The sequence below is a fragment of the Sycon ciliatum genome, chromosome 2 (assembly GCF_964019385.1).
Source record: "Sycon ciliatum chromosome 2, ocSycCili1.1, whole genome shotgun sequence".
Lineage (NCBI taxonomy): Eukaryota > Metazoa > Porifera > Calcarea > Leucosolenida > Sycettidae > Sycon > Sycon ciliatum.
The window spans coordinates 39,005,459-39,019,581 of record NC_088644.1 but is presented as its reverse complement, the minus strand read 5'-3'; the positions used below and the strand labels follow the sequence as shown (position 1 = coordinate 39,019,581).

Below are 14,123 nucleotides of genomic sequence, written 5' to 3'. Positions count from 1 at the left end.
TGAAGCCTGACTGAAGGTAGTGTGTATGTCGCGCAAGCAGGCCGGGCAGCACTGCTAGTACTACCAGTAGTACAGTCCCGCTCGATGAAATCCAGCCGCGTCACTCAAGTTTGCACCTTGCACCATTTTGCAGCCCAGTGTTCGCAGGTCTAGGGCGGCGCAACGCCCGGCGTGTACTTGAGTGACGTGACCGGATTTCATTGAGCAGCACTGTAGATGGTCTACGTCACGTGATAGTCTACGTAGTCGTAGGGAACGGAGGCGGGCCTGGCGTGGGGAGTACTTGACATTTTGCCACGCCTAGTTCATCCGTTCAGTGCGTCTGTGGCTGATCAGTACAGTGCTAGTAGTACATGTACATGTACATGTACACTGATCAGCTGATGCGCAACACTCTACATTGTTGTCCACGTAAATGAGGGAAGCAGTCAACGAGACAGTTGGCAAGGAGTACCCAACTCGGTGTCATACTCATGCTACTAGTCGTGCCTGTCTGGCGCCGCCTACACTACAAAGAGCTGCGGAAGCCCTTTGACCTTTTCACTATCATGCACTACCATACGGACATCTAGATCTAGAGTCACGTTATGTCGTACTCACTTAATTGACGACGCCGCCCTGGTACATGGTGCACACTACTCGATTCGTCTGCGGTTAGTTGTGGGAAGGAGTAAGGGAGATCCCTCACTTGAGTCGCTGCTGGCATGCCAGTACAGGAGTAGAGAGATCGCCTACGCTGCTGAATCAGCATGACATTGACATTGTACTGTTGGTAGGCATGCTTTGAAAGCATTTACGTTTGAGTCTTTGACCGACCATGACCAGTGCTGTGCTGTGGCTTACATGCACGCTGTAGGTCGTTAGGAGTTTAAGGAGTTTAAGGAGTTCGGTCACTTCGGTGCACATCTTTACTTATAAAGAAGAGGCACCTGTGACGTGTGTCTGTGTGTGTGTGTGTGTGTCACGCTCCTTATAAAGAAGAGGCACCTGTGACGTGTGTTTTTGTGTCACGCTGAAGCGCTGCGGAGCAGCGCTGCCCTGAGCACGCGAAGCGTGCGAACAGTGTAGCACAGTGTAGCTAGCGGCCGCAGAAGCACTGAGCACGCGAAGCGTGCGAATCGTGTAGCTAGCGGAAGCAGCCACAGCTACAGAAGCAGTGCACGCGAAGCGTTCGAATCGTGTAGCCACCACCACGTGCTGAGCACGCGAAAAGTGTAGGTGGGGTAGCGCTTAAGTTATAGCAGACACGATCAGTACGAGTAGCAGTAGCAGCCGCGCGCAGAAGCACTGAGCACGCGAAGCGTGCGAATCATGTAGCCACCTAGCCTAGGCCATAGGTAGCACTAGCAGCCGCACAAGCGCTGCGGACCACGTGAACCGTTCTCTGCAAACATCTGCAACAAAAGGATACAAAGATGCACTCTGCATCTGATCTGCAGTGAAGAGCACATCGCACTTTTGTTCGTAAGTTTATGAATTTTTTGAGCCGCTTCATCCGCCACCAGGTGATGGACAACCCTGACCAGCCTCCCGAAGGCGTAACAGACGTCCCTCCTTCTCCTTCCAACCAAGAGGAACCTCCCTCATGAGCTCACCAGGACTGTACTTCAGCAGTCTGGCCACCACCACGTGCTGAGCACGTGTGCTGTTCATGTACTTGCTTCACCCGCATATGCCACATTCGGCCAGGCAACGCTGGCCTGGGGTGCTGCTATAAGTATAATTAGCGCTAGTAGACTCATACTCATAGGAAAGAGTAGTGCCACAGTTGCAACACTGAGTGGAACACTGAGTGCACCAATGAGTCAGTCTGAGTCATGTGCACTGTACAGTGCATGCTGTGCATGCTGGCCAGAGAATTACAACCTCATGAATACCTTCTTACCTTATCTCACCACCATAACCATGACAACGCCCTAGTGCCAGCACCCAAAGCCCTCCATTCTTTATCCACTCACGGTGTTGTTCAGAACAACGAAACGTCTGGAAAAGTATCGTAAAATTAATATTAATTTTCTATCTTTATTAGTCATACATGTACATGTATATACCACTCTTGGTCTAAAAATAATACTTTTTCGATAGCCAATGGCTTGTCCACCAACTCTCATGGATAAAGTAGCGCCGGGTTTGAGTGCACAGACCATTATGTAGTGCTAGGACTGCGTTGCCCGCCCCCCCCCCCCCCCGGCGCAAATATATTCATGAGGTTGGATTAATTAATTTTGTCCAGCACTGTGCTAGTAGTAGTAGGTGAGTTTTGAGCATGCACACAGCGTCACCTTGATCACCTTCACAAACTCACCACTCATCAGTCAAGTAGCAGCAGCATGAACTCACACCCACCCACCACACGCACCACCACACACCACACGCACCACCACACACATACATACACAGGCATGCTGCCACAGGCACAGGTTTACAAATAATGTGAAAGTCTGAGTCATGTACTAGTACGTGACCTTTGAGCACATAAACACCATTATGCATCTGCAGCATGAACACTTACACATACCACACACCATGCACACAGACACGCACACCACACACATGCATGTACAGTGTACAGTGTACATGTACATACCACACCTGGTCCTGGTAAACACTGCCATTACGGTCACGTGTCCCCTTACGGGGCCGACAATATAGAACGACGAGCGGGACCATGTTCGAGAGAGCCATCTCCAGCAGCTATGGATCTGGCTTATCATCGGAAACGATTCCTCTCACGGCTGCCGCTAGAAGTGGTCCATCCCTCTCCACAACAGAGCGAACATTCCATGAGCCAACGCTCTGCAGAGTCGTTCCAAGTCGTCGTACCACACACACACACACACACACACACACACACCTGACCTGACCTTTGACGCCCATCGTCGGAGGCGATGATAGCAATGCTACGGCAGAAGCCATAGCAACTTGTGCTGGGATTGCACCATTCAACAGCTTGCAATGCAAGGCTGAAGAATTGACCGTGACTATTCAGCCTGGTCTACACCATGTACCATGCAGCTATTTGAAGTGACTTTTTCTGGCCAGTGAATCCCTATTTTGGTCTTTTTTCTCTCTTTTTTTCCCGCACACACATCACACCACATACTCCAGCATACACTGGCTGTTGGTAACCACCCAGGAGAATGAAAGAAAAGTCAAGAAGAGTCTGAGAGAAGAGAAGAAAGACGTGTGTGACCATAATCGTCGGGAATCGAACCCGCAACCTATCGATTGGAAATCGCTGCACATACCACTGCACCCAATGGGACACACACACACACACAGACACACACACCATGTACAATGTACCATGTATACGCCCGTCGCAAGAGAAACACGCAAATCTGCAAATGCACTGGATGTTCACCAACAGATTTTCTCTTATAGCAACGATAGCGAACAAGATCTGAATGAGACAGATCAAGACTTGCGCCAGATAACTGTCTAATCCACACAACTGGCGAAGCCATGTGAATCGACCACCAATGTACACCTGGTCTACACACACACCACGTACCACACACGCACACGCACACACACACACACATACACACACACACACCTCAGACCTCAGACATGTCCATCCCGGAAGCGATGATAGCGAACAGCGATGTTAGACATAGCAACTTGTGCTGGGATTACACCATTCAACACACACACACACACACACACACACACACACACACACACACACACACACACACACACACACACACACACACACACACACACACACACACACACACACACACACACATACACACACACATACACACACACCACCACCACCACCACCACCACCACCACCACCATCACCACCACCACCACCACCACCACCACCACCACCACCACCACCACAACACACATACATGTATGTAATAGTTCGCAGAGTGGATTAAAAGGCAAGAAAGAGAAAGCAATAAAGGAACTAATATTACTTACTCTGGTGCACACCTGGAGGTCAGAACAGCTCTTCTGCTAAATTCTGTTGCTGTTGCAGTACTGTTGTAGTTGCAGTTGTTCAGAAATCAGTAAAGCACAGCAGCTTTTATAGGGCGAAAAGGAAGGATATCATCATAGAGTCTATATGAGCCATGAGTCATGAAAAAGGACAGAAGTCTAATGTGTCCGTCCAATCAGAAGAAGAAGAAGAAGAACGTGGGAAGGTATAGCAACAGTGTGAAAACTATGATGTATAAGGATGAAAGAAGCAAACAGATCTTTGGAGGCGAGTAGAGGACATGGGTGAAACGGGTTCTACATGTAGAAAGGGCATGGCTGTATGCATGACCTCATTCTCATTTAGGGTCAGTCATGTACAGAAGTATCACGTAGGATACAGTACAATAGTCAATACGCGGGTATTAGTAACACGTATGATACTTTTATTATTTTTTTCGGCAACGCAGATGATGATGATGATGATGATGATGATGATACATACAAGTACGATGATCTAAAGAGTAAAGTAACAAAGATAACTACATGACATTGTACATGTAGTATGCTATCCAGTACATGGCAGTATTAGTAAACGCACGGGAAACACAACTGACCACGTGCTACTTCTTCACAAGTACAAAAAAAGTGTTGAGAAGTGATGCAGTGCGTGCGGGGTACGTGTGACTTAACTAAAGTAAAATAGAATGATGTAGTACTACTACTAGTACTAGTACTGAGTACTGAGTACTAGTAGTAGTAGTCAGCTACAGTTCAGTACTACTACTAGTACTAGTAGTAGTACTCAGTACTACTACTAGTAGTACTAGTAGTACTGAGTACTACTACTAGTACTAGTAGATCTACTAGCAAGCAAGGCACTGGCAGGGATACTGCACTTACATGTAACGTTACACACACACAGAGTCCTGCTGCAACAGGTTTGCCAAACCTTTTCCTGAGAAATTCTTCCTTTCCCGCTGCCATGCCGGGTTTCCAAAACAAGTTTTCCAAGAACTGTGGGTTTTACCGCACTAGTGTGATTCCCCTGTTGTCAATCTTTGGACAGCTAGCTGTTTCTACCTTGTTACTTCAGAAGTACAAGCATGTAGTTATCATCCGTGGAATTCAGAGGCAGAGTTACTCGCCGAACCTATTAGTTAATATTACAATGAATTTTAATGAAGGCATTTTCATAAGAGTGCGAAGCGTCAAAGTCAAAATTCTCTAACTTCGATAAACACAGTGAGCTTTGCATGAGGATATACTACAGTCGTCCCTCTCTAATCCAGCACTTTATAATTCAGCACCCTCGATAAACCAGCACGATTTTCAGTAGCCAAAATGTCCTCTTCATGCACATTGCAGCAGTCAATCGAATTTGTTAATCCAGCACCCTCCCTAATCCAGCAGATTTCCCTTGTCACAAATGGTGCCGGATTATAGAGGGACCACTGTACTAGTAAACAAAACTACTAGTAACAAGAGTCCATAACCCAAGAGTATGCAACTGTGATCTCTTTTCAATGGGCCTACCGCGCGGCGAGCTGCCTTCATTACATCATTCAGCTGCAGTCCGCGCACTGCGGAAAATCAAACACCGCACTTTCCCTCTACATGTAGTTTGAAATGAACTTTCGCACGGAACTGAAGTTCACGCGCCAGAATTCGGAGATTGTGTAGGTACCGTACTGGAACGAATCGAGCAAAAACGGATGGGCTCGTGCGAGAAATTGAGAGTTTGAATGCATGCTTAAGCGCTTTCAGAGCGTGATGAAGGCAAGTTACGTAATGAAGGCAGCGCGCCACGCATGCACCCATAATCACAGTTGCATACTCTTGGGTTATGGACTCTTGGTACTACTGTAACGTGCGTCGGCGAGGCTAGGAGGCTACTACCCACAGTCAGTCAACTACAGTAACGTATCAGAACTTACTCCGGCACGGCCTGGAGGTTATCTTATATCAAAGTGAAAGCGAACTTGCTCTCTCTCTGATCTCTGCTCTCAGCTCAGCTCTAATCTGAGCTAATCTCATGGTGGCAGAAAAGACAGCAGCTTTTATAGGCAAGCAAAGTATGTATAGCAAAGCAGGCGGCGGTAGGAAAGTAAGGTTAGTAAGCCATTGCAGTGATTACGAAATCATCCTTCTAGTACAAGTTCTAGAATAGTGGAGAAGGCAAACCTAGATCATCATTGCTATACACGTAGATGAAGTGAGCATTGCGTAACATTAACATAATGACTAAGCGAGGTATTCTAGAAGATGAGATATCTATATTATGCAATTTAGTCAGCAACATTACTCATAGGGGATATGACGTGGAAGGTCTGGAATAGTCCGGAATAACATGACATACAAGTCATGTACATACTACATGAGTCATGACTGTACCAACTAGTAACTAAAAGGAAGTGATACTAGAAGTGATGACAGCAGCATGCATGGAAGATCTATGATCTTCTAGAAGCGCGGTACTCCTGATGTAATCAAATCATAATATTATGTGAGGTACATGATGTAGGACTTGTCCGAAAGTAGTAACAAGAGTAATTATAAGAGTCATGCAAAGTACTAGTCATGCGTTAACTGTAAAGCAGGGATACTACACCCTCCCTTCCTACACTAAATCACGCCCTCGTGATTTGACAGAGAGTTCGATGATGTATGATGAACAGTACTCACTAGAAGGCACCGTCAGTAGGTGGACTGGACAACTAACTTGCATTCACGTACATGTATTCTTGAATCTTGTCTTGCTTGATATTCGGACGAAAGGGTGACAACTGACACTAGTAGTAGTAGTAGTAGTAGCTCGAGCTCAGCAGCAGATCATAGGAGGCGGTGTGAACGTCATAGTAGATAGCGTATTACTTGTAGAACGTCAACCAGAATATGGCAAATAATATCGGAACTGATAACATTTTTAGAGTAGACAGAAGAACTGAACTGATAACAAATCAAAAATAGAAGCACACCAGGTTCTCACCATCTCACGGGGTCAAAAAGGGAATATTGTCCTCCAAACAGGACCGAAAAAAACCCACAGTTGACTTGCTGCACAACCCTGGCACAACCTGCCAGCCAAATCGCAGTTCCAAGCCGAACTGAGTACACAAGGGCATTCTCACACACATTGTCCCAGGTTAGCTAGGTAGACCGTGGCTCACCATGATCGGACGCCTACCGGACTAAACTGGATTCACTCACTCGCATAAAGGAAGACTGAAGAGAACAGAAGGACTGAAGGAAGACAGGAAAGAGAATGCCATACCCGGAATTAGCTTACATTGGACATGGAGCTTGATCGGTAGAGACGCTGTCCGTCATCATTTCGGGCTAGGGGGAGACATGGCGGGCGAAGGAGTAGCGGCGACTGACGCATCAGGTTGGGCCATGCTGGTACTGGTTACACCAATAAAACAATTTACTGCTGCCATCAATTCTGTAGCGCCGCTGCCATCAATGCAGTACAGATACTAGATGGGTTCGAATCTAGCAATTATAAAATTGAACCATCGCTGCCACCAATGTAACGTATCCCACCGCTGGCACCAATGTAACGTGCGTCGGCGAGGCTAGGAGGCTACTACCCACAGTCAGTCAACTACAGTAACGTATCAGAACTTACTCCGGCACGGCCTGGAGGTTATCTTATATCAAAGTGAAAGCGAACTTGCTCTCTCTCTGATCTCTGCTCTCAGCTCAGCTCTAATCTGAGCTAATCTCATGGTGGCAGAAAAGACAGCAGCTTTTATAGGCAAGCAAAGTATGTATAGCAAAGCAGGCGGCGGTAGGAAAGTAAGGTTAGTAAGCCATTGCAGTGATTACGAAATCATCCTTCTAGTACAAGTTCTAGAATAGTGGAGAAGGCAAACCTAGATCATCATTGCTATAGACCCCTTTCCGGATAGAACACAGTGCGCGTTGCATGGCAACGGGTGACGCGCAAAAATGTTTGGTGGGCAAGAAGTTCAGCCCAAACTGCAGTGAAAGTAATTTTTCAACCAGGAAGCAACAATGTCTGCTGTCATCCCTGACTCTGCTGCCGCTGAGCAGCCACCACCCTTGCCTCAGCCACTGGCTGTCCTTGCTGAACAACTTTCAAAAGGGTCCGAAGCCAGCGATGCCGATTTTGTTGGGGTTCAGACTTCTCTTGCGACGCTGAAGGTGGCCGAACTGAAGGAAATTGCCAAATTTCTGGATGTTCGGTTGACTGGAGCAACAAAGAAGGCTGACATCGTGGAGCGCTTGGTGTCGATGTCCAAGATTGGTTTGGCTGGTGCTGCTGATGCGTCGTCCTCTGGTGCTTCCGTTGGACTGCAGTATATAACTCAAGACGTTCGGGGCACTTTGTCTTCGTTGCCTCGTTTCAACGAGGTGCAAGACTGGTGCAAGGAGTTTCGTGCTGCTGTGGTGCGGTTCCACTTCATGGATTTATTGACGTACTTGGTCTATGGACGAGACAAGACGTTTGATATGGAGAGCATGAAGGCATTTAGGTGAGTAATGAACATGGGCGGTGTGGGTACGTTGTGATAGTAGGCAGTTTGAATTCGTAATCTCTCAAGACAAAGTCAGTGTCACTGTGTGTCAAGTTTTGTTGAAAGACCTACTGTAACTGAGGTCAGCTAGCATTTTCGAATCAGTTGCCATCAATGTCTAATCAGTGAAGGAATTCAGCTAGGGAACCCCTGAATTGCACATCCCTAATATTGTCTCTTTTCTCCAAATGTGTCTTTGGAAATTTTGTTGGCAACAGGTCTTTGAAGGCGTACCAATTTTTTGCCGATGGCTTTGTGAAGAATGTGTGGAGCAAGCAATATCCTGCATCTGGGGAGAACGGTGTGGCAATCTCCTATCTCCGTGCTTACGTCCACCATTCCTTGTCGTGTGATACACCGCTCACCGTGTATGTGTCGTTGAACACTGAGACTGGTGAAGTCTACGCTGCGCAATGCAGCTGTATTGCCGGGTAAGTGTTTTCACAGAAACGCACTACGAGTTGGTGTGTTTTCTTCAGTCCAAATGTGACAGTTGACCTGCGGCACTGATAAATCCTATTATAACTCTTCCTCCTTACCTGTGCTGTGATAGTTCCTTTGTAGTGACATGTATTTTGCAGATGATTGTTATAATAACTTCTTTGTTCAACAAGTTTGTGATGTGATGAGTTCTGACAGCTCTATCTGACGTTGGCATATATTTGTTGTCTCCCGTGCATGGTGTGCGTGTGCGGTTGTTGTTTATGTTAGGCTGGGAGAGGCGTGCAATCATGTTGCTGCCCTACTCTTCTTCATTGAATCCGCTGCAAAAAGGAATCTAGTGGAGCTACCCGTGGAGTTGTCTAAAACGTCACAACCTATGCGCTGGAATCAGCCTCCAAAGAAGCATGTCGATCCTCAGCCACTCGCCAATATGGAGTTTGTGAAAGCTTGCCATGGCATGACTGATGATGAAGTGGAGAGGAAGCAGCTGCGAGCGGAGTTTGATCCCCGTGCACCGTCACACCGCCAAGTCACATCTGCTGACGCACTCACCTTGCAGGAGGCATTAGCAGCGGGAAAGGCATCAGCCAAGAACTGTGGGTTCTTCCATTTCTGGGAAGTCGAAGACCAGTCATCAGGACTTGCTGCTACTCCAGTTAGCCAACCCAAGGACCTTTCGCCATTGGTCCTGTTCCATTCTGACAGGCTTCCAGGTGGAACGAGTGAAGATGCCCTTGGTCGATATACCGGACCACTGTCCAAGTACGGTGTATCCCAAAAGGAAGTGGAAGACTTCACCAAAGGCCAGACAGACAACTCGTGGTGGTTCGACCTACGTCATGGGCGCCTAACTAGCTCACGATTTGGTGACATCGTTCGCTCTCGAGCCCAGGAGCCAGTCTCGCTGCTGGCCGGTATCATGGGATACACCACCATTTCCGCTTTGCCACCTGCCATGCGATGGGGAGTGGAGAATGAGCCCAGGGCGAGGGACATGTACCTCAGTGTGGCACTCGAAGATGGAAAGAACATCACCGTAAGAGAGTGTGGTCTTAGCCTCCATCGTGACTACCACTTCATTGGTGCGAGTTCTGATGGAATCGTTGTGGAGGAGCTTGAGAGCGGCGTGGTGGAGCGTGGCTGCCTGGAAATAAAATGCCCCTTCTCCATCCAGGGCACATCTATTGTTAACCTCACGCCAACTCGGATCGCCCAGCAATTCCCTGGCAAGTCATTCTTGGAATGCCACGCGGACGGGTCAGCCCACTTATGCAAGAATCACAAGTACTATGACCAGGTGATTGGTGAGATGGCGGTCATGGATGTGAAGTGGTGTGACTTTGTGGTGTTCACATGTGCTGGCGTGCTTGTAGAGCGTATCATGTTCGATGACGCTCATTGGCAAACCATGCTCATGAAGTTAACATCCTTCTACGAGCAGTTTGTTATCCCAGAGCTGTGCTCTCACAAGCTGTACCTTTCAAAGTACAAGTCATGAATGACAAGAAAAAATATTTTTGTGTTTATATTCTGTACATAGGGATTTCAATCTATTTTGCTTCGCTAGATTTTTTGGAACTTTGTACAGCAATGCCCCATCTTCTGCGAGGGATATGCTCGGAACCTTCTCATGTTCCCAGCATTGAAACTTAATTCTGTACATAGCGGTTCCGATCAATTTTTCTGTTATTGTGCGGAATTCTATGGATGACATCGCACACATCCTTGTACCTGTCTGTCATTATAAATATTGGCTGGATATTATGCTACTTCTGGTAGCCCGTACCAACTTGCTTCGGTGACAATCGCGGTGACAGTGCACTCTTTATCACATCCCAACCCCACAAATAACATGCACCCAGCCAGTGACCTGGCAGCATTTGGTATGTTCATATTCACAAGCTTTGGGAATTACACAAAATAGTATTTTGAACCAGAGACCTTTGCTTGATCGTGGCATACGCCACCATTTCCACTTTGCCGCCTGCCATGCGGTGGGGAGTGGAGACAATGCACTCTTTATCACATCACAACCCCACAAACAACACGCACGCAGCCAGTGACCTAGCAGCAGTTGGTACGTTCATATTCACAAGCTATGGCACTTCCAGAAAATATTACTTCGAACCAGAGACCTTTACATGACCGGAGCACTGTGCTTCCGCCGCGCCATGTAGCCGTACTTTGTATTTACATTACATGTGAAGATAGCGTGCGAATCCAGCTCCGATATGTTCAGAAAAATGATTCTAACTGTGCACCTCCCTTCCGGCTCCAGTAATAAGACGAATCGTCTGTTGGAGAAACCGAAGTAAAATAAGAGTGGTTATTATTATTATTATAGTGTGCTGAAAAATAGACCATAATAAAGAGAACAAAAGAAGATAGAACTTGAATATAGTGATTCACATGTCTCTTCAATTTACTAGCGGGGCGTCGAAGTTTGTGAGGAAGAAGCACACTTTCACGATGTGAGACGACAGACTCGACATGCTCACAGGGAACACAGTGTTGAGGACACGGTAGCAACGTGCACGTCCGATAGCCCGTTCGACATGGATACGCAGCTCTGCAATGCGGCGGGTCTTCTCGATCTTCTGGGCGCTCATCTGGCTATCAGCACCGAGCTTTGGCGGGATGTTCAGTTTCACTCCATGGAGAGCAAGAGGCACCTCGATGTCAAAGCCCTTGTCAGCCATGACACTGTCACCCTTCTCCAGAAGCTGCAACAGACCGCTCTGCTCTGTGATGACCTTGTCACTGACTCGGCCACCCCAAACATCCGACACAAAAGTCACAAGACCAGCAGGTGAAACACCTACAAGAATCTTCATGGTGTTCCGGCTCTTGTAGCTGGAGTAAGTGATCGACTGGTTCAGGAGAGAAGTTGGGCGCTCCATCTGGATCTCCAAACAGTCAATGATAATCCTCGTCTGCGGAAACTTGGACTTAAAGCACGGTGGCATGAACTTGTCCACAAGTTGTCTGGACGGGAACGGGAAGAGGAGAGACAGCTCACGGGACAGAAACAGAATCCACGTGGAGTACATCCTGCTGAACGTGGAGTCAGGCATTTGCATCAGGGCTGCCACAAACCCGCCACACATACCATGGCGCAACCGGACAAGCGTCGCAAAGAACTGGTTGGCAATGGACAAGTCCTTGGTCATCCGAGGGCCAGGCTTGTTGTCCTTGGGGTCACTGGTGGAATCACCGCGCCAGGCAGTGAGCTTTGCGGCCTTCTCCTGCACATGACCTAAGACGGCATGGAACACGGAGCGGTTCGGCAGACCAGTGAGGAAGCGACACTTCTCATCAGACTCGTCAATCCAGTGCACACCAAACTGTGCCTTCGAAAGCCCAGTCTCTAGTTCCCCGCAACGCCGCTTTAGCCGTTCAACTTCCGCCCTCAACTTCTTGCATTCCTCTTCCAAACGATCAGTGTCCGAGGTGTAGGGTTCATCAGGTCCACATGCTGTAGAACATGGAAGAGAAAGATAACACAAATCACGTCACAATTGACCAGGGACAAGTGAGATCACAGTACCGGCACATAACATCTAACCCTCCAAATGGGAGTGATGCAATGGAGAAGATTAGGTACGTTTCGTCCATGACGTCCAGGTGCAATTCAAAGAACAGGGATCAGAAACAATCTACCGATATTACACAAGGTCAGGACATCTTAGAAACGTACAATAATTATTGAACCAATATGGGACCCGCAGCATTTTCACTCACTACTGTACACATGCGACAAGAGTTGAAACCAATCACAGATATGACACTACTTGAAGGCCAAGACAGCAGACACCTTACCTGTAGACACCTTGATAGGAGCAATAGTTGGCACTTCAAGATTCAGAAGACTGGACATCCCGGTTGAGTTCTGAGCAACAAACAAGTAGACATACACCTACACTTTATGATTCTCGAAAAAATAATTTAATTCTTCCAGACACCATCATCTAGAAAGAGAAATTTCAAAATGCATCTGAAGAATAACGTCTTTCTGGCCTGGCCAATGGAGTGTGCATGGCCTTTCCAAGAAGGGGACCTTCCAGCATCGTACAACATCGATGCATCAGGGGCACAAGCTGATTGCAACGTATGAAAATCATAACGTACAAACAACTAAATTTTGAATTACTCAACGTACAGAATCAGTCAGAAGTTTTTTCTTACCTTGAAAATAGGAGAGGACAGTTGAAGTTTGGCGAAGTACGAGTGGTCATGAGAAACACCATGTCGTTGGCTTGCCTTCCTTGCCTCTTCTTTCTGCTTCAGCCTTGCAGCATCAGCCAATTTCTTTTTCCTCAGCTCAGTAAACTTCTCACGTCGGACAGAACGATCGATTTTTGACGTAGCTGTTTCAGGGTTCGCGGAGTCATAACCGAGCTTCAAGGACGGCACATAGTCAGGATGGGACTCGTCATCCTTTGCTTCCTTTGCATTCGGATTGCCAAGAACAAAATGCTTCTTGCAGACTCGCTCGTCAGTGTCTGGTGTCCAGGGCGATCCATCAGCTTCTTTACGGCGAATTGCAGCAATCCAGAGTCCCCTGCGCTTGGGATTTGTTGGAAATCGGTGGAAACCACCTCCACAGCCACGCGTATACCTATTTGTGCATCCTATGACGGCACAGGTCTGCACCATGGCTGAAACTAAAAGGAAAGGACGACAAAATAGATCCAACCAACTAAAAAGACAAAGTAACTAATTAGTAGAGTGGTTCTTCTTGCCCACCAAAGTTTGAATTTCTCGGTAACCATAGAGATTCGCGGCGATCCGGAAAGGGGTCTATACACGTAGATGAAGTGAGCATTGCGTAACATTAACATAATGACTAAGCGAGGTATTCTAGAAGATGAGATATCTATATTATGCAATTTAGTCAGCAACATTACTCATAGGGGATATGACGTGGAAGGTCTGGAATAGTCCGGAATAACATGACATACAAGTCATGTACATACTACATGAGTCATGACTGTACCAACTAGTAACTAAAAGGAAGTGATACTAGAAGTGATGACAGCAGCATGCATGGAAGATCTATGATCTTCTAGAAGCGCGGTACTCCTGATGTAATCAAATCATAATATTATGTGAGGTACATGATGTAGGACTTGTCCGAAAGTAGTAACAAGAGTAATTATAAGAGTCATGCAAAGTACTAGTCATGCGTTAACTGTAAAG

The 14,123-nt window shown here is 47.1% G+C and overlaps 2 protein-coding genes across 2 annotated transcripts; one reads left to right on the top strand and one right to left on the bottom strand.

Moving 5' to 3' along the window:
* Nucleotides 1-7,825: 7,825 nt before the first annotated feature.
* On the top strand, nt 7,826-10,838 carry LOC135810022 (uncharacterized). Its single transcript, XM_065323487.1, has 3 exons — nt 7,826-8,438; nt 8,699-8,911; nt 9,192-10,838. Exons 1-3 carry the CDS (start codon nt 7,957-7,959, stop codon nt 10,420-10,422), a joined length of 1,926 nt encoding a protein of 641 aa, XP_065179559.1. The 5' UTR covers nt 7,826-7,956; the 3' UTR covers nt 10,423-10,838.
* A 503-nt stretch (nt 10,839-11,341) lies between these two features.
* Nucleotides 11,342-13,724, bottom strand: LOC135810024 (uncharacterized). The gene is made up of 3 exons (XM_065323488.1): nt 13,110-13,724; nt 12,744-12,813; nt 11,342-12,399 (listed from the first exon to the last, which is right to left on the bottom strand). The coding sequence occupies exons 1-3, from the start codon at nt 13,578-13,580 to the stop codon at nt 11,342-11,344; spliced, it is 1,599 nt and encodes a 532-aa protein (XP_065179560.1). The 5' UTR covers nt 13,581-13,724.
* Between the last annotated feature and the right edge of the window lie 399 nt (nt 13,725-14,123).